At 39.9% G+C, this 27340-nt stretch overlaps 1 protein-coding gene across 17 annotated transcripts in view; it reads left to right on the top strand.

Moving 5' to 3' along the window:
- The first annotated feature begins 6705 nt into the window (after positions 1 to 6705).
- The window catches only part of SGIP1 (SH3GL interacting endocytic adaptor 1), a 243390-nt gene continuing 222755 nt past the window's right edge, over positions 6706 to 27340 (top strand). For 3 of the 17 annotated variants that reach the window (XM_061411694.1, XM_061411701.1, XM_061411691.1), the window contains exons 1-2: positions 6971 to 7344; positions 10179 to 10313. In XM_061411694.1, coding sequence (XP_061267678.1) covers positions 7329 to 7344; positions 10179 to 10313 — 151 coding nt within the window. In that variant the 5' untranslated portion in view covers positions 6971 to 7328. Of the gene's footprint in view, positions 7345 to 10178; positions 10314 to 27340 lie in introns of all 17 variants that reach the window. The other 14 variants (XM_061411690.1, XM_061411686.1, XM_061411696.1 and 11 more) reach the window with 12 other exon arrangements.

Below are 27340 nucleotides of genomic sequence, written 5' to 3'. Positions count from 1 at the left end.
TTATATGTGTTTATCAAATAATTTTCTAATCACCAAATATATATCTATTATTGTATTATTTGTTTAGAAAACATCAATAAATAGAAAGTACGTTTCTTTTCTTACAGATTTCTATTGGGCAATGACTAGTAGATAAGAAAGAATCTGGAGATGACTTAAGCTAAGCTATATAATCAAAAGTTGATTTGGTTCCTGTAGTAGGAGTTAAAGAAGGAAAGATCCCTGTGTTTGGTTTCCTGATGAGAATTTGAGTTTGACCTTGAAGAATGACATTTATCAAGAGAAAAGACTAGAACAGATATTATTGTTATAGAACTAGAACAGATATTATTGAGTTTTGAGGGAGGGACTGCTTTCTTAGCTCACCACAGATTTTACTCCCAAGGCTATGAGAAGTGAATAAGAAAGAGTCACAGTCCTAGAGATCACAATAAGAAGCAAAAGTAGATTCAGGATGTGTTAAGGCATACATGTGGTATGTAAGGGTGGAGAAGGGTGGATAAAGAGTTTAGAGGTTAGGTAAAAACCGCTATTTCTTTAGAGGTTCAGTCAAAGAAATAAAAATAAAGATGAGGTCCAAAATATGGCTATGCTTTTAGTGACTAAGATAAAAATAGTAAGAGAATTAAGGTCATCAGACTTAAGAAACTCAAGGAACTGTGAGGTAGGTATGCTGGATGATGGAAGAGATGCTGAAGCCATGAAAAATGAGGCCAGGTGGTGAGATAAAGAGGACTGTGACACAGTTGCTGAAGTCATAGAGGAAAACTTGACCTGGAGTTGGTCTGGGGTTGATATAATAAAAAGAAAAACAACAAAAGTAGGGGCAAGTAGGCAGGATGGACCTAGAAGATGTCTTTGGCAATGGCAACAAATGATCAACACAGAAGCTGAAATGGGGAAGTAAGACAATGTCACCCTCTCCTCACCTAGTGTGTTGGGCATGAAGAGTAGGATATGGCAGAGAGAGATGGTCTCCAGTAGAGTGGATACAGAGGAAAGAGAAAATATATCATTAAAGGAAAACCAGGATTGAGTTTAAGTAAGTTGATGCCAAAGTTTGACAATGGGCGTTTTTGTCGACCACTGAACAGGAGATCTAGCCAGAACAATGAAAAGGCTATCAGAAAAATCCAAGTTGAAGAGAAATAAGAATGAGGTAGGGCTGGATAAGAATGGGTCTGTAAGAGTATCCTATTTGCCCTTAAAAGACAGGTCAAGCAGTTCTTCTTAAAAGTCTTATTTGCCTCCCCTTTACCCCAGGTGCCCCTGTTTTGTGTTGCCTTAAATCTGAACATTTATAAATCAGTATCGTAATTTTTGGTTTGCTTATCTGCCTCCTCCCCTGTGCTATAGGCTTCTTGAAAAGTTTATGTCTTTTCTATTTTTGTGTCCCCCAAACCTGACACAGTGTCTGGGCATAGATAATTCTTAACAGTTCTTTGTTGGGTGAAAGTGAAAGGAAAGTGAAGTCGTTCAGTCATGTCTGACTCTTTGCGACCCCATGGACTATAGCGTACCAGGCTCCTCTGTCCACGGGATTTTCTAAGCAATAGTACTGGAGTGGATTGCCATTTCCTTCTCCAGCGGATCTTCCCAACCCAGGGATGGAACCCAGGTCTCCCTCATTGTAGATAGATTCTTTACTGTCTGAGCCACCAGGGAAGTCCTGGTGAAGAAACGAATAAATGTGAATGTGATCATGATATACACCCTTAACACACAACCTCTTAAATTAACTCATCCCGTACTTACTCACAATGTTTTGCTACTGGTTTTCTGTCAGTCTCCAGAAGAAAAACAGAAATATAACATGGACCACAAAAGTGAACCACATATATAATTTAAAATTTTCAAGTACATACATTAAAAAGAAACAAGATTAATTTACTAATATATTTTATTTAATCAAATATATAAAACATTATCATTTCAACAAGTAATCAATATCAAATTTATAAATGTGATATTTTAGGCTCTCTTTGTTTTGTCGTCTCTTCAAAACCAAGTGTGCATTTTACCCTTATATCACATCTCAATTCAGACTAGTCACATGTCTTTTTTTAAAAAATTATTGAAATATAGTTGATGTACAATGTTGCATTAGTTTCAGATGTACAGCAAAGTGATTCAGTTGCATATAATATATGTATTCTTTTTAGATTCTTTTCCATTATAAGTTATTATAAGATATTGAATATAATTCCCTATATGATATAGTATATAAAATATAGTGGGTCCTTGCTGGTTATGTATTTTATACACAGTAGTGTATATATGTTAATCCCAAGGTCCTAATTTATCCCTCTTCCATGACTTTCCCCTTTGATAACCATAAGTTTTTTTTCTATCAGACCAGGCACATTTCAGCTGCTAAATAATCACATGTAGTAGTGATTACTGTATCAGACAGTGCAGTTTTAGATTCCAGAACATACCTAGTTATTTTCTTTGTTTTTTAAACATCACAAATAAGATCTTTTATTTATCATCATTAATTGTCTGAATTTTAAACAGATTCTTGGTGGCTCATATCCATTAGCTCATTTGACTTTAGCACCTGTCTCATCTCCAGTAGCTTCTCCAAAAATTGTCTTCACCATGGTGCTCTGGAGTTTCCCCAGTTCAAATTTGAGCTTCTTCAGAATTTTTACTTTTCTAACAAAGACATCATGGAGCAGATAAATAGACTGTCAAGCTTTTTCTACTTCTTTTCTGATGCTATCTGAAATCAATTTATTGTCTACCTCTTTCAAGTCATTTGTCTGCTCCTCTTGGGTCACGATTTCCATCATCATCTTCTAGACTTGGCAGACCTGTTGGTGCTGGGCATAGGAGATCTTCCAAATCTAATTGTTGCATTTTTAGTAAAACTCACACAGAATAGATGAAGCAAACACTATGGGTAGGCTTGACATCAATATGAGCTTCAATCATGATCTGCTATTTTTAGACCAGGGAGCACAGTCTGTCACAGGTAAGAAGTCAGCCATGGAACTTAGGCAGTTTTTCGAGTTACTGAATTACTGATTTAATTACTGAACATCTTCAGTAACTAGCTTGAATTTGATGATCTGTGAGGTCATCAGATGAGATTTTGTTTCCTTGAGTTCTCGTGACTAGTGTTTTCCCAGTATTTCTTATGTTGAACATAGCTGGCGTTTTCACATCATACCAGTTTTAGAACATGAGTCAACTACATCCTTCTTGGTTTCCTTTTTGCTACCTTCTGTAAGGCGCGTGTTCTTGCCAACCACCATGTTGCTGCTCAGCATCCTTTCCCTTTGATGGCCTCTACACCCGAAGTGTCCCCTGTTTGGATTACTCTTCCTCTAGCTCTTTTAAAGATATATACTATGGGATATATCATTCACAAAAGATTATACTCACTTATAATATGCTAACTGTACATATTCACATATATAATGTTTAAAAATGGTATAGAGATGAACACAATACAAGTTTAGTTTTCGCGCATTTGAAGTCTAATGAATATCAAGCAGCTCTTTGCCATTTGGAAGGGAAAAAAGAGGTATGGAGAGCATGTAGGGTGTCTGTAAAGGCCCGGCCTGGGAAATTCCACTGCCTTATTTCAGTCATATAACTCCATCCAGATGCAAGGAAAACCAACAAATGCAGTCTTCCTGTGTATTTGATAGAGAAAATGCTGTGATTAATACATGTCACTATCTTTGACACAATTTTATAATTTTTATCCTTAATTTTTTGGCCAGCATCCATAAAACAGTATTAAGTATTAAATAACAGGCATAATTTAAGTCTTATTTCTGATTTTAATAAAGATTGTTTTCAACATGTCTCCATTTAACAAGATGACAGATTTAGGGAAGAGATTTGCTTATCTCATCATACCAAGGAACTTTTAAAAATATCTTTCTATAATAGATTTTTATTTATTTAATGAGTGATAAAAGTTGAAATTTATCAGATATCTCCTTAGCAATTATGGAGATAATAACATAATTTTGTTTTCAATAGCTTAACACTGTGAATAATACTTTAGATTTCTTAATGTTGAATTACTTTTTCTTACCCCTAAGATAAAGTCTAACTTATTAGCATATCTGTAATATATGTATATTAAATATATATAAATACATATAATGCTTTTGAAAAGCTAGATTTCATTTAGTGTTATTTTATGTAAAAGTTTTGCATCAATATTCAGAAGCAAGATTGAGCTTTTTAAAGTATTTTTTGTTAGATTTTATAATTCACGAATGAATTTCAGAGCTTTATCTTTTTACTTTCTCAAACTGTTAAAGCTTTATCTGAGTTAACTGATTCTTCAAAGAGAAAAAAATTCCACTGTGTTTGGGACAGTCTATATTTCAAGCATATTGTCACTGGGCCCATTAATATTCCCTCTTATCAGTATCATATCTTTACTACAGCTATAACATTTAAAAATTTTAATAAGAATGCTTTTACTAATTTCATACTCTCTTTCTGGCCCTCAGTATACTCTTATCATAGCAGTCTGCTCTTGCTTACTGCTACTATATCCCTGAAATTCTATCAAAAGTAAAAAATTGATTTTTTAAAGAATGCCTCTCTGGTTTTCTACATTTCCTCTACTTCAGTGGAGCTAAGATTGTTTACCCTCTCCTTCTTGTGAAATTGCTGACTCAGCTGGTGTGTTCAGTCTTTACTGCTTATCTTTGTCAATGTAAGTCTAGATATAACAGTACTCCCAGCTGACAGAAGTTCCTGCAGTACTGGTATAGATCTAGATACACGGTTCTCTGGAAAGTGAAGAACCCAAGGGTGGCAAACATTTCAGGGTATGTCTTTGGTGTCTGTGGATCAACAAATAGGGAGCTGCTGCTGCTTGCTAAGTCGCTTCAGTTGTGTCCGACTCTGTGCAACCCCAGAGACAGCAGCCCACCAGGCTCCCCTGTCCCTCGGATTCTCCAGGTAAGAACACTGGAGTGGGTTGCCATTTCCTTTTCCAATGCATGAAAGTGAAAAGCGAAAAGCGAAAGTGAAGTCACTCAGTCTGACTCTTAGCAACCCCATGGACTGCAGCCTACCAGGCTCCTCCACCCATGGGATTTTCCAGGCAAGAGTATTGGAGTGGGGTGCCATTGCCTTCTCCATAAATAGGGAGAGTTCTCCCCTTTTCTGCCCTCCTTTCCCACAGAGAGGAAGAGGATGACTATAGGGTCTGCAATTCCCTCTGAATGTAGTGAGTGAGAATATACGAATAACCTTTCACATATGCTGAATGCTGTGAGTATGGCATCTGAGTCCCTCTGCCATCATGAATCCTTCTGCAAATTTTATCTTGGGTTCACTGACTAATGTCTACATGATGGACAGTTTTTGTTTTATAGTTTCTCTCCCAACATTTGTTCTGGTAATAGTGCCCTCTCTTCCTTTGACAATGTCTCTTCTATCCCTCCAATCGTAAGGGGTTCATATTATTGCTTGTCATAGAAACGTGCCTGTTTTCCTCCTGGGTTTAGTCTTAGTAATGGACATATGACTAAGCCCAAAGTAACTTTAGATTTGAAGAAGTCCATCATGAGACGTCATCAACCTGGCCTAGTTAATGGGTCCAAAGTTTGAACGGTGCTCCAAACCAGAGTCAGCCAGAGTCCTTCCTGGAAGTGTTTTTGAAGTAGATCTCAGATAGTCAAGCTATGAAGATATGAGCCTGAAAGACTTAAATGGCCAGCTCTCTGATCACAGGCAGAAAAACGAGGAAGCAAAAAGAAGTTGATGGGCTGGGAGAAACAGAGTTGTGAGTACTTGGTTCTGGTCACATTGTTTCCTGGAGGACTGAATTCCTGCTCTCCCTCAGCTGTGCAGTGCTTCCCATACTGTGAGATACCCATAAGATTCCTTCTCTGCCCATGTCAGTTCCAGTTGGGGTTTTTCCTGTTAACAAAGAATATAAATATACTGAGCATGGGTATATATATTTTCTGCTCCTTATCTGTTTCATCCCATGGAAATCTAATTCTTCAAGTGGGACCCTTGCTGATTTCCAGCGCTTAGAAAATATTTCCCTTCTGACATTCACTGAACTGCTTCAGCAGGGAGAGCAAGAGGCACAGAGTCAATGTTGTCCTTAGGTCACTATCTTGGAGCTATGTATCTGGGTCCATTTTTAAAAGCTTTCCTTTTGTGTTAATTTTGTTTCTTCCTTTGTGACTCAGTTCTGATTATTTTCTTTCTCTTTCTGAAATATAAGCTGATTCCTGACCCCCACCACATACACACTACAATTGAGAAATAGTGAAGAAATTCAATGTGTATGGTAAATTATATAATAGGATTTGTTTTTTTAAAAAAATGTGTAATAGGGCTTCAGTTCAGTTCAGTTTAGTTGTTAAGTCGTGTCTGACTCTTTGCCATCTCATGGACTGCAGCACACCTGGCTTCCCTGTCCTTCACTATCTCCCAGAGCTTGCTCAAACTCAGCACCAATGAGTCAGTGATGCCATCCAACCATCTCATCCTCTGTTGTCCCTTTCTCCTCCTGCTCTCAATCTTTCCCAGCATCAGGGTCTTTTCCAACAGGTTGGCTCTTCACATTAGCTAGCAAAGCATCACTAGCATACAAATATTATTTCAGAAAAAAATTTTAAATGTCTAGTAGTTTTGGCAATTAAGTTTTGGGGTCTTGGACTAGTCTCAGGCACTCTCTGAGAGCCTGGTGTGATCTGGGCACACATTTGCCATCCTGGGTTAGACTCCTGCATAGCCCTTGTACTTTGGGGCAAGTCAGTAATTTGCCAGATCTTTTCCACAGATCTTTTGTCTTCCATTTAAAACCAGAAAAAAGAAAAAAAGTATTTCACTATTATAGCAGCTAGAAATTCTCCTTTGTACTCTTTGGTAAGAAAAAGCTATCCTAGGAAGGGATGAAATCGGGGCTACAATTTAAAGTACTTTCTTCTTGAGAAAATAACTTTTCCCCCCAAAAAAACCTATGAAAAAAATTAGAATGTGTAATCTTTTTCTGATAATATAATTGAACAGTTTTTTATTTGAAGTAGAACTTTGCTCATCAGATGCTTTTATAACTGATGGTAATATTTTTTTTGATAAGCTTACATAAAGTTTAACCAGTCTTGATACTGACCTAACAACCTTTACCATACATCCCTTTCTTGTTCCTTCTCTAGCAATCGAAACTAGACACTTCTTTTTTCTATGAACACTCCACTAACCAAAAGAATCTCTGAGTTGTCTTCCTGTCTCTGCTGCTGCTGCCAAGTCTCTTCAGTCATGTCCGACTCTGTGCAACCCCATAGACGGCAGCCCACCAACTAGGCTTGCTGTCTCTAGGATTCTCCATGCAAGAATACTGGAGTGAGTTGCCATTTCCTTCTCCACTTCCTGTTTCTGTCTAGTCGTAAACAAAACTGATGTGTGCCCACACTGAATCGGAGAGGTTTGCTCTAACACACTGTAAAACTCACATTAGGTGAGAAAAGGCAGGCAGTCTGGGTTTCCCTGGCTCTCCTTTCCCCTTATATCTTTGACAATGTTGCCTAGCCCTGCACCTCAGGGCCTCCACTTACCTCCAGACTCCATATTAAGACAATTTTCTAATTTAGAGTTCCCTATATTATTCAGTAATCACTCTTCTACACAGCAGTCTCTGAGAACTCTCTAATAACATTACACCTCTGGATGAATCACCTAATCTTTCACTAAGTTGTTTTCTGTGTATGTGGTATAACTCTCAGTTGGCTACAAGCTTCTTTGATGCCTCTGGTAGCCCTTTGGTAGAAATAATCTTAAAAAGACAATATGAAGGGTTTATTATGCTCCAGACACAATACTAAGTAATTAACTGGCAAAGTATTTAGGACACTGCTTAGCACACAGTAAGTCATTAATAAAGATTTGTTATTAGTACTATTTATAGTCCTATGAACTTGGTACTATTATCTCCATTTCACAAATAAGGAAGCTGTGAGTCACAGAGAATTACATAACTTGTCCAGGGTCACAGAGCTCATGAAGTGACCGAGACAGAACTTGATCTCAGTCTGTTTGACACTAATATCTATCCATATTCTTAACCATTAAAAAATGTTTGGCTAAAGACTCCTACACTAATCAATCTGTTTTTTGCAATAATACCCTTGCAGTTTTCAGAGAACTGTAAGTTGTACTCAAGACCATGTTTTGCTTCAGAATTCTTCCCTCTTTTAAAATTCAACTGCTTCACAGATATAAGGGAAAAGGCATAAGTGTCTGTATCTCCTGCAGAGTTTCATTTTGAAATTTCAAGGCCATTGAAATATGTGTCCTTAGGGAGACCAAGGAGTTTTTTCAAAACTTCTAAGTTGCTAAGGAACTGAATTTTTTTCATCTGTTAATATGGTTTCAGTTAGCTCTTCTAGTTATATTTTCTCTAGTAGTTCTCAGCCGCCAATACCTCTCTCATAGAATATTTGCTCTCATAGAAAGAACTAGACTATGTCCACGGTTGGGCAATATCAAAAGTTCATGGGTAGATGTATAATATAAATAATTAACAATAGTATTGGAGATTCAACCCTGATGTGCAAAGCACCTTACTTCTTGACGTTATTTCCTTTGATGTTCACAATTGCTCTGTGATGTAATGGCCTTTCTCCTAGTCACGTCGTCAGATTGTAGAGGGAGACATGCCCGCTTGTGCTGTTGTCTCCTAGGGTTCTGAAGAGGCCTTTCCTTTCTTTCCTATCTTCCTTCTGTCTCCTCCTCCCTCCCAAACTCCGCCTGCCTTCTGCTTCCTCAGCGCTCTGAGGACTAAACCTGCTAGAATGGAACTGAGGAACTCCAGACCCTCTCGTACTTGGGAGCCCTCTGAAAGACTCCCGGATCCCTAGGGACCAGTCAGGTGACAGTCTCAACCCAGCAGCCGAGGTGTCATAACCTTTCCCACATAAGCAGCAGCACGGCGCCCAGAGCCCATCCCTGGAAGCTGTATAACCAGGACTCCACCCGTCCTTCGGGCCAGGGCTCCACACTTGGGTCCCCCTCCGGATCCCCGCTGGAGTGAACGAATGAGCTTTCAGGCCTGCAGATAGATCCTAGAGGTGCTTGAGGGGGAGGGGGCGAAGTGTCATTCAGAAGAAAGTTGGGTTTCCTACAGGGACTGCAGTGGGTAGTAGCGGCCACTCTCCACCTGGGGCTGCGCGGCGGCTCACGTGCGCGCTGGGCCGGAAGGATGCGCTGGCGGCTGGACTCGAACGCTGCGGGGCAGAGCTGCGCCCCGCGGTCCCCGTGGCGTCCTGCTGCCCGGGTCCAGTAGGGAGGAAGGGAAGTCCATCTGAGGCCTCCCTCTCTGCCTGCTCGCCTCTCTCCCGCCTCCCGCCCCAGAAATTATCTCATGCGTTGCCAGTGCGATTCCAGAGCCCCACTCGGGTGGGTTCTTTTGTTTCTTTGTTTTAATGACAGTTCCCAGCCCTTCGGCATGTCATGCGCGATTAATCCCCTGGCTCTCTTGAAGGCAGCTGGGGTGAAATTTCTTCTGCACCATCCTTTTGGGGATAATTGTTTATGATGTGACGTCAGCCGGATTGAGTTTTCTCTCCTGAATGAGAGAGAGAGTCACAGATGTGTGCGGAGGCCACAGATACTGACATTTGGAATTCCTTCAGGGCAAAGGGAGATGGGAATGGGAGCTTGAGTGTGCGCAGCCAAGACTCCAGGCTGCACGGAATTATTAAGAAGTGTTTCTGTAAAATAATAATAATAATTCCTCTCCGCAGCGAGTCACTTAGGTGCGCCTTTCATGCCCGAGTCCGCGGTGAAGGTGGCGGCGTCTGATAATTAATCTCGGGTACCCAGCCGCTGCAATAAGCTTAAGAAGAAGAGGAGGGGCGGGGGAAGTGCGTCACCAGGTGGGGAAGGGGCTGTGCATTTGGTGACAAGCCGGAGGGGATGGGGGTGGAGGGGAATGGGGACGGGAAATAGGTTCTGTGTGCTCTCCCGGGGTATTGTGTCAGGAGATGCGGGCTGGCTACCATGTGACGCGGTCCAGAGCTGAAGGGATTGGCCGAGGCAACGCAGGCGGTGCAGCTCGGCCGGCTGCCTGTTCCTCTCCCTTTCTCTCGCAGCATCTTCCTGGGAGCTTGTAGGTGAAGCAGCACCAGCAGCATCCATGGCCTATCTATGGGGTTAACACTTGTCTCCTTTGGCTTCAGTAGCGGACACAGCTGATCTCTCGGCGGCGGCAGCAGCTTTGCGAGGACTTAAGCTGAGACCTGGAATCGTATCCTCCTGTGTTTTTTCAGACTCTTTGGAAATTAAGGAATGCAATTCTGCCACCATGATGGAAGGTAGGATGCTTTCTGTTGTGGTTGACTGGCTACAGGCAAGGTTTGGGGAGAACAGCGTTGAAATATGTGTGCAGCCTGTGTTTGTGGCTGGTCTAGAACCCGGTTGCCAGGATGTACAAACAGAAATGCTGCAGTTTGCTTGCAGCGGACCAGGGCTCAGACTAATGGAATCAAACCACAGGGCTTCTGTTTAGCTCAGAACCTACAGAGCTCCCAGCTCTTATGAGAGAGAAAAACCTAAAGTGCTTGCAAAGAACTGAGATAGAGCTAGGAAAGAGCTTGCAAAGCAGAGAAGTTGGGAGAGAAGATAAGGTTTTCTGCTCTGGGTTCCTGGGACTACACTGATTAAACATTTACAGTGGAAACTTGTCTTCTGAAATTGACAGTAGACAGGAGAGGTCATTGACACAGTTATCCATGCTGTCATTTTCAGTGAACTGTTTAAAAATTTTAAAAATTCTTTTAAGATGTTTTTATCTCTGCAATTTACAGCATACCCTTGGGGTGAGGGGTTTCATTTTGTCCACAGGCTCTAGTTGTAGGGGGCTGTCACTGCAACAGAATGAATGATGTGAGGAAAATATTTGGGACTCTTGTCTTCTTATTCGGGCTCTTATCAGGTTTTTTTAAGAAGAATTTTGTGCTTCTTAAATGCGTTCCCTGTGTCATGGTTCTTAGCCAAGCATCAAATTAACTGATTAGCTTTTTGCATTCAATATTAAGTGTAAAGAGGAACTTTCCTGGGAGACATGTTGTTTAAACTACATTTTATTCTACTAAACTACCCTTCTAAGCTTGACATGGTGACAACCAAGATTGCCTCAGAAAAGCAGCAAGCTGATTAGGAAAGAAGCAGGCAGCCCTACCCTGGCTTTGATTTTCTGCTTTCACACTACAGGATGGTGCAAAACTCCTGGCCTTTCCTAAGATGACAGGCAGAAATTTGTCCCCAGCCTGGATTTCACAATGCAGAATCGAGTGCATAATGGGTCTCAAATCTGCCATGAAAATGGCAGAGAGGCCACCTCTTAAGTCAAGGTCTGTCTTACAGATTTGAAACATTCCTTAGAAATTTACCAAGATGGAATAAGAAGAGAATGGTTGTGGAAAAAAAAGAAAAACAGCAGTGTTGCCTATACTTATTTGGCAGAAATGAATTCTTTTTGCTCTGTCCGTCATCATGTCAAACATTGTTAATGTGATTTGGGGGAGTGAAGAATTCTACAGTCATGGCCCACAGATTTTAGAAAATAGCCTTAAAAGAGAGATTGGATATCATTTTGTATGGAGCCTGGTCTTGTTTGCGAAGAGTTCTTAAGCTATTTCTTTAAACAACGGCCTAAATAAACTAAGTTTACTAATGATCAAGATTAAATCATTTTCATTAATTCAAACTGAATTTAACCTTTGCATAACAAGGCAAGACAAACAGAAAGAGCATTACTGAGGGAGTTTTCAGTTAGAAGCTCATGTGCATTGCCCTCTTCAGAAAAAAAATGTGTCTACAGAGGTACTAGATTTCTCCAGCTAAATTTCATGTAGCATTTCTTAATAAATCCACACACATTCTGATTAGATTTTAATCTTACACAGGGACTTGGAAGATTTACTTCTTGCCTTATAAACTATGGACTGAAATTATCTCTGAAGGAAGTGATATTTTTTGATGCTTGTTAAGGATTCTTCTGGTAATATTGTCTATTGTGCTATCCCAGAATGTCAGTCAAAGCCCTGTGATAAGCTTATCTGGGCTGACTACACTGAAAGGAGAACTGTAACAAAGACTTGTGTTGGAGCTGAATTAACACTATTGCTCTGCATTTGCCAAATTTATCTAATGAAGGATGTTATCTTAGCACTGTTAGGAGTTAAAGATGACACTAGGGGTGCGGTTCCCATCCATCAGATCCTTGCAAAAGAAATTGGACAGGTGTTTCCAGTGGCTTAAAAATGTAAATGAGACTAATATTTTTTAATCTACCTATAGTTCCTGCTTCAGTGCTATTCAAGACTTATTATCTTCTTGGTTCAATGACTTTAGAAAGGCTGGTGGGAACCTTAACCAGAAGTCCAGTTTGCCTATCAATGGCCTTCCAACTTAGATGCCAGCCTTTCTGCCAATATATGCAAGTTTCTGATACTGCATCTCACAATTTCACCTCTTTAATGCTCTTACTCTGAAAGTGTGTCATAGCAGTTATCATTCCAACTTAACTCTTCCCTAGGCTTCTATCTATCAAGATAGCCTTGGAAAGATAAGAAACCCCCTAAAAGGAACTGAAAATCCAGTCATGGCAGCCGTCTACCAAACATCAGTGGGCTCAGAGAATGTGTCACCAAACATCCAGATAGTTAAATGCTGTCTCTTCTCAATTAGTACATGTGACACAGACAATCACACACACACACACACTCATGCACAGTTATACACACATATGTCATCTGCCCATATACATTATTCTAGAAAGGGAGAGAACTCACATTTGCATTTGTGTGTATGTGTTTTGGTATTTATTAATGTCTATTGCTCAGGAAAAACATGACCATGGCAACTTTTCAAAGCTGCTTCTCTACTCTGTGTAAAGCGAGAGTGAACAGATATTCATCAGAATGGCTTATGGTTTACTTTTGTGTTCTCATTTTGATGGACTAGGATATATGCTCCATTCATTCAGTGTCTATTAGAAATTCTGACCATAGAGAAGCATTGTTACTACCTCTCCACTGGGTCCAGTATCACAGAAGGCAGTGAAATAATTCTACAGGGACCTCAAGCATGTTACTGGTATTATACTTTGTGCCTCCATGACTCTTTTCAAATATTTTTCTTTCAAAAGTGTATTTTAAGGGACTTGATTTGTTGATTTCTACATTGAAAAAAAATTTTTTGGCAATGATTAGTATTGGGTCTTTCCTAAAGAATATCATGTGATGTGGAGCCTTAAGTAGTATGACTATGAAGGGAAAGAGGATGAGCAAAGGGAATTATTAATACTCATAAAGGGTGTGTGTACTGGCCAAGCTTACAGTGCAGTCTGTGTGATTAGAGCAACTATTCAAGGACTTTGTTGTGTTACATATGTTATTATTAAAGTTTGAAAATGACCTTTTAGCTACTTTTTCTTTAAGGTAAGGGAAACTGAGTCAGGGTTTCCAGGGACATTTGTTAATTTGTAAGGCGGTATGGGAAGTTTTCCCTTGTCTGGCAGAACTGGACTAAACGCGCTGATGTTTTCAGTTCTCTATTCAGGCTCTTAGGTGTTTTACTGAAAAGAAAAGTTTGGGGGTGCCAATGGTTTCATCCTAAAATAATTTTTAAAGTTAACAAGCATATTTTAAGGATTCACTGGGTTTAATTGCAATGTGCAGATTAATTTAATAAATTTTATTGTCTTTATTAGTCATAATAGCCCATCAGTAAGTGTATTCTGTACTGAGTGCTTCTGTAGTACTTTTTCTAAATTGCAAGAATAAAAACTAATACATTGAGGTAAAAAAATAGGAGAACAGATTTTGGACCCATGTTCATCACAAATCTCCTAGTTTTGATCCCGCATAACATTTTAAATATGAACTTTTTCTTTTTGCTTTGTATCAAAGTGGACATGTTAACCTGATTGAAGACTAGGACTTAAGTTTTACTGGTTGCATCTGTCTTTCTTTTAAATATGAGTTTTCACAGAATCACACTTCTCAATTCCTTCTTAATACCTATTATCTCCAAAATCAATGTTTAGAAAAATTTAAGCAGTTCTAGGTTAACTGATCTTCTGTTGTTACAATGAACCTTGTAATGGTAAGAGCTTTTCTTTCCCCTATCTAGGAATGAAGTTTATTTGTTTGGAAGATTCTTTGCTATTATCAAAAAGGAACAAAGCATTTTGAAGCTGTAACTGTTCATTTTGTAGTTAGCTAATAAGGAAATGGCAACCCACTCCAGTGTTCTTGCCTGGAGAATCCCAGGGATGGCAGAACCTGGTGGGCTGCTGTCTATGGGGTCGCACAGAGTTGGACACGACTGAAGCGACTTAGCAGCAGCAGCAGTAGCAAGAAGTTTTAAAGGGACTGCTTCTTACTTTTCTATCAATTCCCTTCCCAGAAATAGTGATGTTATTTTGGAAAATCATAAGGAGGCATATGAGATTTTAATATATATTCCATTCCTTATGCAATTTCTCTCCTTCTTAAAGGGCTCAGGGTTGGAAAAAGCCTCCTTTTATGTATAAATTCCCATCTAATTCCCAAGGTCAACTTTAAATCTCTAAAAGAACATGTAGTCTTTAAAAAAGATTAACTTAGATAAACCATGCTGGAAGACTGTGAATAATTTGGCACATATGCTATCCATGTTTCAAATAAACAAGTTGCAGGAAGTCAGCAACTCACAGTTTTTATGTTCCTGAGTTTGTCTGTGAAGCAGTCACTTGGAACAAATTTTTCTGTAGCGATATAAATAGTGGTTGGATTCTCTAACTAAGTCCATCAAAGATTATTTACCTGAAACTAAATATTTGCCATGAAATGTATAAAGAACACGACATTTTATATAGTAGTTAGCCAAAAGAAAACAATGCCATTAAATGTGTTTTCGGTTTCTCATATTGCTATTTGAGGGCAAGAAGGTTTACTAGAGGACAATGAAGAGATGGAGAGAAATTTCAAAACAATTTTTTTGGGTATTTTTAGAACTTTTAGAGACTCTAAATGCTGGATTTTAAAATTATGTTTAATTTTACTTTCATAATTGTGGTTTGTGCTGTGTTGTGCTGTGCTTAGTCACTCAGTTCAGTTCAGTTCAGTTCAGTCGCTCAGTTGTGTCCGACTCTTTGCGACCCCTTGAATCGCAGCACGCCAGGCCTCCCTGTCCATCACCAACTCCTGGAGTTCACTCAGACTCATGTCCATCAAGTCAGTGATTCCATCCAGCCATCTCATCCTCTGTCGTCCCCTTCTCCTCCTGTCCCCAATCCCTCCCAGCATCAGTCTTTTCCAATGAGTCAACTCTTCTCATGAGGTGGCCAAAGTACTGGAGTTTCAGCTTTAGCATCATTCCTTCCAAAGAAACCCCAGGGCTGATCTCCTTCAGAATGGACTGGTTGGATCTCCTTGCAGTCGCTCAGTTATGTCCAACTCTTTGCAGTCCCATGGACTGTAGCCTGTCAGGCTCCTCTGTTCAAGGGATTTTTTTAGTCAAGAATACTGGAGTGGGCTGCCATTTCCTTCTCCAGGGGATGGATCTTCCCGGCCCAGAGGTCACTGGCAGGCAGAATCTTTACCACTGAGCCACCAGGGAAGCCCCGCTTGCATTATGGAAACTCACGAATGGAATTAAGAAAGGGAGAAAGATAATTGTAAAGGAGTTACAGGAGCCAAGAGCTCTGGCCTCCTGGGCTTGATCAAGCTCATCTAGTATGTCACGTACACCAACAGCTTTGTTACCTGTCTCAGATTGTCTAGAGCAAATACTTCCCTGCCTCAGGGCTTTTGCTCGGCCAAGAACACTGTTTTTCCAGCTCACGGTGTAACTGATTCTCTTGTGGTCCCAGCAATACTGCCACCTTGTCTGGAGGCCTTCCCTCCCATCCTTGTCATCCCAAGCTCCCAGACACACACCCTGCGCACTGAGTCCATCTTGGTCTTCTGTCTTTCCTAAAAGCTATTTTTATGATCTGCGGTTGTTTAACAGTGTATCAACTGAATCTCTGACTCAGAGGTAAGCTCCATGAGGGCAAGAATTAGATCCATCATTTCCCTCTCTGTTCTTATCTCGCTATGCAGAGTGGATGCTTAGATGTTTATTGACTAAGTGAATAAAACCAGATGTAAGTGACTGATCACTTAACAGTGTACATTTTAAAGTATTATTTGGGGTATTATGGTGAATATGGGCTTCCCTGGTGGCTCAGAGGTTAAAACGTCTGCCTGGAATGTGGTAGACCCGGGTTCGATCCCTGGGTCGGGAAGATCCCCTGGAGAAGGAACCCACTCCAGTACTCTTGCCTGGAGAATCCCATGGAGGGAGGAGCCTGATAGGCTACAGTCCATGGGGTCGCAAAGTGTCAGACACGACTGAGCGACTTCACTTCCTTTCACTTTCACTTATGGTGAATATAACAAAAATAAATTCTCAAATCTATATTTTTCCTGGAGAAACAAGATCTATAAACATGAGATAACTAGGGAAATATACGTATTGTGGAGTGCTAATTGTAAGATATAGATAATACCTTTTGAGAAGCCAAAGAAAAGAAATAGTCCATTTGAAAATATGTACTTGAGCTTGAATTATTTTGGGGATTAGTGCCAAGGAAATGATTTCATAATGGAAAGAGACAAGTTATAGCAGAGCTATTCAAAGATATTCCCACAGGCATTGTTGTCAATACCCCGTACATTTTTTTCTTTTTTCTCTCCCTTCTGCTTTCCTTGTATCTTTGCCTTCCTTTCTCCACTTTTCTCATTCTTCAATTCCTCCTTTTCATTCTGGGTTCTATTTCTTTTTTCCTGGCTTATGACCAGATCTGAAAATAATGCCTATAGAGCCAGGCATTTGGAATTTGGGAAAGTATTGTAAGTAAATTAATGTGTGTAAACAAATGTAACGTTGTATGACATATTTGTGCATGCAGTGGCATGTGATGGATGTGAGGTTTTTCAGATGCCAAATTAGTCTTGACTGGAGAATTTGTGAATCTTAGAAACTCAATATGTTCACTGAATTTGTGCAGATTGGATTTTTTGTTTCAAAGACCATGGACCCAGGCATCAGACTTAGGTTTGAGTCTTAAGTGTTGTCACTTCTCAGCTATGTGTGTGGAGAGGATTACTTTACCTTCCTGGAGTTCTGTTTCCTTGCAAACAAAGTACGAGCATTGATCCGTCATCCCTCTAGAAATTCCAGCTCTAAGAGTCTCTGGCATCTGCTGAATGATTTGGATTCCACATATTCACTCCCTCTAAGGTTTGAATTCTCATAATTGACTCCTCTTCCTCCCACCTCAAAGCATACTTTTCCTGACACACAAAAAATGATTCAGATATATTCCTATCCGCTCTTACTGCTGTATTCTTCCTCTACTGTCCTATTGCACGTATGCTGCAAGTTTGCTTTGCATCTTTGCTTTTGCTGTGCTGAAAAACAAAAATGCGCTTATGCAACTCTCCTATGTAGCTCTGAACATAGAACTATTTATGCATTAAAAATTGTATATTGAATGCATACTAGGTGTTAGACATGGTTCTAGGTGTTAGAGGCTCAGTAGTGAATAAAACAGATTCCTGCCTGCTCAGAGTTTCTCTAAGAAGACATTTAAGCAAAGGCTTGAGGGAGGGAAGGGAGTGAGCAGTCAAGTAATTATCGGGAGGAATAATCCAAAGTAGCAGCAGGGAGAGCTAGTGAAAGGCTCAGAATGTGGGTAGAACAGCAAGGAGGCCAGTGTGTCTGGAGCAAAGGTCAGGGGAATGTTTAAGAGAGAGACTCAGAGAAGTAAGAACAAATAGACACATACCCTTGAGTCCCTTTCTCTTTTTTTTTTTGGTTGAAGTATAGTTGACCTACAATATTATATTAGTGTCTGATATATAATATAGTGATTCAATATTTTTATAGATTACTCACCATATAAAGTTATTATAATATTATTGACAATTTTCTCTGTGCTGTACATTACATCCCTATTATTTATTTTATAGTTGGTAGTTTGTACCTTCACCTATTTCACCTGTTCCCTCACCCCCCTCCCCTCTGGCAACCACTAATTTTTTCTCTGTATCTGTGAGTTCATTTCTGTTCTATTGTATCTGTTTATCAGTTTTGTCTTTTAGATTCCACGTATAAGTGAAAACAAACAGTATTTGTCTTTCTCTGATTTACTTCACTTAACACAATACCCTCCAGGTCTACCCATGTTGTTGCACATGGCAAGATTTCATTCTCTTTTATGGCTGAGTAAGTAAATAATACCACTTAAGAAATTCTCCAGGCAACAATACTAGTGTGGGTAGCCATTCCCTTCTCTGGGGCATCTTCCTGACACAGTGATCAAACCTGGATCTCCTGCATTGCAAGCAGTTTCTAGATTCTTTCCCTGGTGGCTCAGATGATAAGGAATCTGCCTGCGGTGTAGGGGACCAGGGTTTGATCCCTGGGTAAGGAAGATCCCCTGGAGAAGGGAATGGCTACCCACTCTGGTATTCTTTCCTGGAGAAACCTATGGACAGAGGAGCCTGCCAGGCTACAGTCCATGGGGTTGCAAAGAGTTGAACATGATTGAGCAACTAACACTTCCACTTTTTTCACCTATTTATCATATCTTCTTTATTCATTCATCTGTTGAGGGACACTTAGATTGCTTCCATATCTTGACTATTGTAAATAAGGCTGTGATGAACACTGGGATGCATGTATCTTTTAGAACTAGTGTTTTTGTTTTCTTTAGACAAACAACCAGAAGTGGAATTGCTGGATCCCCTTCAATGGTAGGAAAGTCAGTTTCCTTTTGCAGAAGTCAGTCTGCATGGGCCTGTGTTATCCATGTGTCAGGAAACAGGTGGGTATTCAGAAGCCTGTTATTCTGACACTGGTTCTATGACTGTCTTACGATGGTGCCTATCAGACTCATTCTTCCCCCACATTTCAGTAAGTGGAGGCATATCATGCTCTTACCTTGGCTAATGGCACCAAGCTCAAAGTTAGAGCTCAAAGTTCAACTACAATTCTAGGCTTGAACATTTCCATGCAAAAGATAGAGCTCCATGACAAATGATGTCAGAATCATAGCTACACACCAATTCACAAATATTTTGACTATGTATCAGAGACTTTTGTTTCTCCTGAGTTCATATAGACTTCTATTATGAACTAGTATTTTAGGCTTTTTTTGTTTTTTAAAGACTCAGAGTGATCCATGTCACATATCTTTAACAAACAGTAGAAGGAGATTATGCTCACTTAGGACACAGGTGTAAGATTATGTGATATACAGACCTCAAAGTTTCCAAAATGTTCATTCATTTACCAGGTATATCTGAAGCTTTTTCTTTAGTCTCAGTTATGATGCTAGGCCCAGTGAATATGACTGAAAAAAAAGACAGCTGTAGACTCCATCTTCAGAAGCTTAGATCTAGTATATAGAAGTACCACATCTTCAGTACTTATTTTATTCTACACTGTCTCTATGTGGTATAAATAGGTATTACTATCCTCATTTCAAACAGAAGGCATCCAAGGCTCAATGATGTTAAGTGACTTGTTCAAAGTGACAACCTTACCAAAAGGCAGAACCAGAATTTATGAGCCAATCTTGATTCCTAGTCAAGTGCTCTTTATTTGTATAATGCTGTAATTGGAAAATCTGGCTGGTGTTTGAAATTTAGCCCAGGTCTCTAGCTGACAAGCCAACAACAGATCATCTAAATTTGACTGATATTTAAAGAGCCTTCTTCAGAAATAAACAAGTTAATTTTATTATCAGATCGTGAGCCTCCAGACCAGTCACTATCCTGAAGAAGTCCAGCTAAGCAGGAGTGTTTTAGTCCAGTGAGCTCCTTTCAATGACACTGACTGATTCCTCTAATTTTATCATGGGAAGGGACATATGATATCACTAGTCCTGTGGACTCTAAACTTTCACAGCTTGCATTCTACAAAACACTTTATCAAAAAGCCTGGCTCCTACTACAAACAATAGCCCTTTCTCCCTGAGAAGGACAGCTGGGTGTTCATCGAGATTCCGTGAAAGCCTTGGCCATTATCATGAAAGTGTGATGATGTGTGCTACCCTGGAAGATGAACCAATCAAGTCCAGCCTCATTTTGCAGTTGAGGAAACCAAAGCCAAGTGAAACAGGCTTCCTGAGGATTTTTATTCCCTGTATAAGAGGACAGGTCAAATTTTACTTTAGTAGTGATTCCAAAAGCGTGAATAGACAAAGACTTGGAGCCTGCGGTGCCTTTCACGTTCAAAGGTGCTGGGGCTGGTTGGGTAACTGCCCAAAGGCACACAAATGAATGTGTCCCCAGGGCCATCTCTCTGCTGAGTACACATACAATGGGCCCATTTATAGCTTTGTCCTGGGCTGCCACAGCAGATGCTGTCTGTGAGTCAGGGGTGTGCAAAGGGAAGGATGAGGACCTGAAAAGACTCAATCTCCTGAATAGTTGTGCAACCTTGAGTGAGTTCTGGACCTTCTTTGGCCTCGCCCTCCCCATTTGTCAGGTAGCAGTAATGCTGGCTCCCGCCCTCAGCTGTCAGGAAAATCAAATGAGATCATAAATATGAAAACATCAAAAGGGTGTGATGCAAATGCCAGCTTCTTTTTCAGATGGCTCTCTCAGATTGGTTGTTACAATGTGGGTCTGATAGCTTTTGGTGGCTAGTCATTACTGCTTGCTATTTTGCTTTTCAGGTAGATTATTGCTGCGTCTCATTGCGGAGAAGCCTTACAGAGTTCCCTCTTCTGTTCACTGTACTGTTAATTACTAGCATATTCTATAATCCTCTATTCTCAGTGTCTATGTCCTGTACTATCCCTTCATTGGCTGTAGCAGACATCACTAATCAATCATGGTCATCTTTCTCTCTGGCCTCAGCACTTATCTCAACATCACATTCCAGGGCACCTCTGCCAATTGAGATGATGTTACTTTGCTTTTCCTACAATGAGCAGTATCCCTAAGTTGAAATACAGGGCCTAAAACTAGAGTACTGGTGGTCTAGCTGAGCAGCCAGTACACCCAGCCTTTATAAATGCCCTTAGTGAGTCACTGAAAAATGACGTATGAAAAATTGCCCACAGCACTGGTATATGGTAGAGATGATAGAAAGTATTCTGTAAGCCCTGCAGCAGGTAGAACCCTACTCCTGTGCTATTGACCTTAATCATTAAGTTTCTCTTAGCCTCATTGTGCCCCTAATTCAAAGAACTGTGTCTACAAAGTAGCCAAGGCAGAGTCAGTGTTGGGATTCATTTCCAATTCTTCCTTTCTGACTCCCTCATGTCAGGAGGTCCTCAAGAGCTGTTGATTATCCTTCCTGACTCCGATCTGTCTTTTTCTTCCCCTGCTACCACGTCTGACAAGATCTTGCTGTTTCTACCTTCCAATCCATCCTCTTCACAGCCATCAGAGAGGTCACTTTCCTCACCTGCCTTTGATTGTTCCTCATGCTTTAAAGGCAAACTCCAAATGTCTTTGTGTGCTGGGCAACATTTTCACTCGTGGGCTACTGTACACCCTTGTGTCTCATCGCCTGGGCCAGACAGGAGCTCCTTGCCTTCTCTTTCTCTTGCATACACTGTCCATTTCCTTCTCTGTGTGGTGACAGTCTGTTCTGATCATTCAAGGTCAAACAAAAGCAACCCCTTCAAGGAAGGAAGTCTTCCCACATTCTCCTAGGTTGAGGATGAGGTGCTCCCTGCCCTGTGCTGACTTAGTTCTTAATTCCAACTCTTCAAGGCCAAGTAGCAGAAGGTTTAAGAGCCCTGACTTTAAAGTCAGTCAGACCTAGGTTAAATCTCATGTGTGTGACCTTAGGAAGTCAGTGAACATGTTTTCTCATCTGGAAAGTGAGAGTGATGTGCTTAGTCACTCAGTCATGTCCAACTCTTTACAACTCCATGGACTGTAGTCCGCCAGGCTAGTTTGTCCATGAGATTCTCCAGGCAAGAGCACTGGAGTGGGTTGCCATGCCCTCCTCCAGCGGATATTCCCAACCCAAGGATCGAACTTGCATCTCTTTTGTTTCCTGCATTGACAAGTGGGTTTTTTACCACTAGCACCACCTGGGAAGCCCAAGAGTGACATTAACTGTATCTTTTTCATGGTAATTTAATCACAGAAAAGTGTTAAGGATTAAACAGAAAGTTCATGTCTTGCAATCAGAGTTCTCCAGAGATATAGAACCAATAAGCTGAGAAAGAAAGGGAGAGAGGTTTTTAAGGAAATTTTTCACTTGATCATGGAGACCAGCATAGTAAGGCCAAAATCCACAGAACAGACTGGTGGGCTAGAAACTTAGGTAGAAACTTACGTATGATGTTGCGTTGAGGCAAAGTGTTAATCTCTCAATAAATCTTAGCTGCTATTTTCTGTTCATGTACCTACTTTATTTGTTCCTTCCCCAAGGACCAAGGACTCTGTCAGAGCTGGGACCATGTCTTAATCATTTTTGTATCACCAATGTGTGGCATGTGTAAGTGCTCAATAAATATCCAGTGAATGAATGAATGAATCCTGTCAAGGGGTCACAGACCCTATGGAGGATATTCAAGCAACCCAGCATGCGGTTACCATGAAAATTAAATGAGTTAATACATGTAAGACATTTAGAAGAGTATTGGTCCATAGTAAAGACTTACTCAGCATTCTCTGTCGGGCACATAGAAGACTTCAGCCTGGTTCCTGGATGCCAGGAAGTACCCAGAACTCTGTTCACTCTGCTCTCCCCAAAGCATCCATCTGCTGCGTAGGCTCCCTCTGGCAGAGAGCCACACTCTGGTTCCAGGAGCATGCACTTAAATCTAGTATCTCACACATTCTGCCTCTTTTATTTGTGTTCCTCTCATTTTAAGGAAGACAAAGACAAGGTTTCATTGTAGAAAACTTTGAAAGATACAAAGAAGAAATTGAAATCAACAGTAATCTCATTATTAGAAAATAACAATAACTGCTGCTTCCATTTGTTGAGTGTAGAATATGGACTTTGGGAAGAGATAGTCTGAAGCTCTTTAAGCCTCAGCAATCTCACCAGTAAAGTGAAGGACATAATACCTACTTCAAGATGGTGGAGAATTAAATAAGATTTATATACAGATCGCACTTGGAACTTACCTGGGGTATTAAGTAAGCACTCAATAAATGCTAGCTCTTAGTAGTTTTATGATAAAAATACAGATTTATATCAAAGAAACCAATGTGTTATGTTTATACACATAACTTTATTAGTTTCCATTAGATTGTAATCACTATCCTAGGCGTGGATGTTTGTTAAGAGCATGGGAACTAGAGTCGAAGTTCCCAGATTCAAATCCTGATCGCTCTACCCTTGCCCACTATGCTAGCTTAGGAAAATATTTTAACCCCTCTGTTCCTCAGTTTCTTCTTCTATATGAGATAATGCCTAGTGAAAAGGTTATTATAAGGATTAAATTAACTTGATATGTTATCTATGAAGTGAAGTCACTCAGTCGTGTCCGACTCTTTGCGACCCCATGGCCTATACTACCAGGCTCCTCAGTCCATGGGATTTTCCAGGCAAGAGTACTGGAGTGGGTTGCCATTTTCTTCTCCAGGGGATCTTCCTGACCCAGGGATCGAACCTGGGTCTCTCGCATTGTAGGCAGATGCTTTACTGTCTGAGCTCTATAGTTATTATTATTTTTATAATACATGTGATATATTATGTAGTTAAAGAATAGTATTTGGTACAGGGTAAATGTTTGATCAGCAAATGTTAGCTGTCATTATGATCCTTATGATATTATCTCCAGAGACATTATTTTGCTGGTTGTATAATATTCCATAACATCATACATTATTTTACTATTTCTTTGGTGTTAGACATTTAGACTGTTAACTGGACATTGATGAGTGTTTTGAGCTAGAATGGCTCATATCAAGTCTCATGAAATGGTATGGATTCTTGGTTTTCATTTAATAAGTTAGCTTGGTGAGGCAGTACAAGTTTTGTATTGGGTTCTAGTCCTGGCAGTACCCCAACCAGTAGAGGTGACTTTGTTTTTGTTTAGTCACTGAGTCGTGGATGACTTTTTGGGAACCTATGGACTGCAGCACGCCAGGCTTCCCTCTCCTTCATCATCTGCAGCTTGTTCAAACTCATGTCCATTGATTTGATGATGCCATCCAACCATCTCATCCTCTATCACTCCTTCTCCTCTTGCCCTCAATCTTTCCCAGCATCAGGATTTTTTGCAGTGGGGCAGCTCTTTTCATCAGGTGGCCAAAGTATTGGAGCTTCAGCTTTAGCATCAGTTCTTCCAGTGAATATTCAGGGTTGATTTCCTTTAGAATTGACTGGATTGATCTCCTTGCTGTCCAAGGGACCTTGGATAGCCATATAACATTGGGAAAAGAAAGCAAAGAGTAGAAAGAAAAATTGATTTTAATTCAAAAAATTCTAACATCTTTTGGCACCATTCTTAGCTGTGGGGATGAGGCCAAGAATTTGCCAGGTGGGTAGGCATTGATTTTTTACAGCTTGTTTCAAGGTTCTGGCTATGTACTTGAGCAAGTCACTATCTCTTTATTGTCCCAAATGTAGGATGGTAAATGATATGAACTTTCCTGCCTTTCTCACTAGATTATAAATATCAAGCATAAAATACATATGAAAGTATTTTGAAAGCTACAAATTTTCATATAATGTAGTATTAGAACTGTTATTACATTTGATATCTAGGAAGCTCTGTTTTCAAGTGAAAGGTTAGATTAGGTAATTTTGAAGGTGCTAACTAGTTTTAAGAATCTGTGATCTAGTACTAGGGTTTCAGAATGTGTCCCTGCTAGAGTTAAACCCTTCCCCTGTACCCTCTACCTTTCAAGCATACTAATGATTTTCTTCATTTTTGGATACCAGAAGAGAAACATCTTTCTTAATTTGGTGAGTTATTTATTTGAACAGGGAATGCTATACTATATCATTCCATTAAACGGTAAAAATATTATTTCTAATGGTGAATTTGTAGTTGGGACAATTTAAAATATATTTAAAAGTGTGTCCAACTAAAATCTATGTTGCCTTAGTTACAAAGCCTAATATATAATTTCAGCAAAGTCTACTGTGCTCAATCTAAGTGCCAGATCAAATTATTTAATGTGGATTTCTTTTCTAGAGTTTTCTGGTATCTTCTGTCTTCATGGCAACTCACTTCAAGTTAGCACATTGAAGAATAGAGCCCGTTGCTTTCTTGACAGACTTTGACTAAGATACAGAGTGGTGGCATTGGGATGCTGTGAGCTCGCATCCAGGTATAGTTCCAGGTATGGGGTACAGGTGAGCAAGATGCAGAGAGTCCTTGCTCTCATGGAGCTTGCATCCTACTATGAGAAGACTAACAAAGCAAATGAATAAACAAGACAATTTCAGATGGTGGTAAAATCAATTTTAAAAAAGAATCCTATGAAAGAGAATGGGGAATAGTGGTAAATGCTTCTTTAGGGGGTCCCAGAAGGCATTTGATCTGAGACTACTTCACACTGTGACACGTGAAGATCCTTCAGGAGTGAGGCTTGCAAGGGTCAGAGACCTAGGACTTGGTACGCTTAAGGAACAAAAGGAAAGCCAGGTTGGCTGGAGATCAGGGAAGGAGCAGGAAGGAGGCAAGAAAGAAGGAAGACAAGATTCAGGTCAGGGATGTATTAATGAGCAACAGAGGTGGATCTAAAATTTATTCTGAGGCAGTGGAAATCCACTGGAGGAGTTTTAGGAGAAGGTCATGCTTCCATTTATGTCTTTAAACAATTACAGTGGATGTTGGATGAAATTTGAGTGGCTACAGATGGCACTCTGGTTTGGGAGGGGAGAAGGGCTGTTTTTTGGTTTGGGTTTTTTTTTCTTCTTTCTTTCCTTATTTTTTTTTTTTTTATTTTTGAGAGGAGATTGTCTTGCATCTGTGTATGAGTAATAAATACTCTGATATAACTCAAATTTTATGTTCATTTTGGGAAAGCTAAGAGAGATTGGAAGGAATTTTGGTGCCCTTCCCCCAAGAGCTTGGCGCTATCTGTGCTGAGATCTGAGGGCTCAAAATGAGAATTAATTTGACTATATTCATGCAACTCTTTTTCTAACACAAACGGCTCTGGCATTCAATTCTTTTTTTCAGAAGCATGTTGACAGGTGAAAAATGGAAGATATTAAAGATCCAAATATACCAACATGTGTGTGTGGGTGGTTTATGTACTTGTTTTTAAATGGCTTTGAAGCACTTCAATTCTTTGATAGTCATTTTGATACTGAGTTAGTTTATTAAGCTGACTTTCATCATTGAGGCTTTCTCTCCAAGCCAGATCAGAAAGAGAGAAGTATTAAGAGACCTCGCTGTTGACAGAGTTTGACCTCTCAGTGTTCCATTCTTTCCTACAAATGTTTCCATAAAAACCTCTTCTGCCCTCTCTGAATTTTATTACCTGACATTCGTTAACTAGACACCCGTGCACGCCTCCAGCTACATAGCTCTCTCTGCCTACTGCAGGTGCCAAAACTGTCAGTGTTCTCTGGATTTTTTTCATTTCTGATGGTGGCACGTGTTCCTGTTCTAGTCTTCTTGATTCTTAGGACTCTGGTATGCTTTTCTCAGTATTCATAGCAGACAATTGCACAGGCTTGGCAGTCACATCAGACCTGGATTCAGATCCTGCTTCTGCAACTTATGTGTGCCTTCGGGCAAGCTTGAGCTTCAGGGGGTTTTGGATGTCTTTATTTTTTCAGGTTTTACTCTACCAAAAATTCATAAGATTGTCAACAAGTATTTATTCAGGTTCAAAATATTGTGCTCGGTACTAAGTGTCTATGGTGAGCAAACATCAGACCTTCTGGAGTTTACAGTATAGTAACAAAGACATAAAATTAATACAGATGATGAAATGATTCCAAGTGAGCAAAATGCTATGAAGGAAGCACTGAATGGGGTTCTGACAGAGCCATTTATTCATATATTTTTATTGAAATATAGTTGATTTACAATGTTACATTAGTTTCTGTTATATAGCAAAGTGATTCATATATATATATATAAATGCTTAATACTTTTACATTATGGTTTATTTCAGTATATTAAATATCTTAGTCAAAGTTTGTCAAGTAAAGCAACAAGCTCTATCCTTCAATGCGCTAACTTGAAGTGGGTTGCCATTAAGACAGAAGATACCAGAAAGCTCTAGAAAAGAAATCCACATTAAATAATTTGTGCAATATAGTAAGACCTTGCTATTTACCTGCTTTATATGTAGTAGTTTGTATCTGCTAATCTCAAACTCTTTATCTATCCTTCCCTGATCCCCTTTCCAAT

Source organism: Bos javanicus, chromosome 3 (genome assembly GCF_032452875.1).
Source record: "Bos javanicus breed banteng chromosome 3, ARS-OSU_banteng_1.0, whole genome shotgun sequence".
In the NCBI taxonomy this organism is placed as follows: Eukaryota; Metazoa; Chordata; class Mammalia; order Artiodactyla; family Bovidae; genus Bos; species Bos javanicus.
The sequence above is the reverse complement of the archived record's forward strand: the minus strand, read 5'-3'. Positions and strand labels throughout refer to the sequence as shown.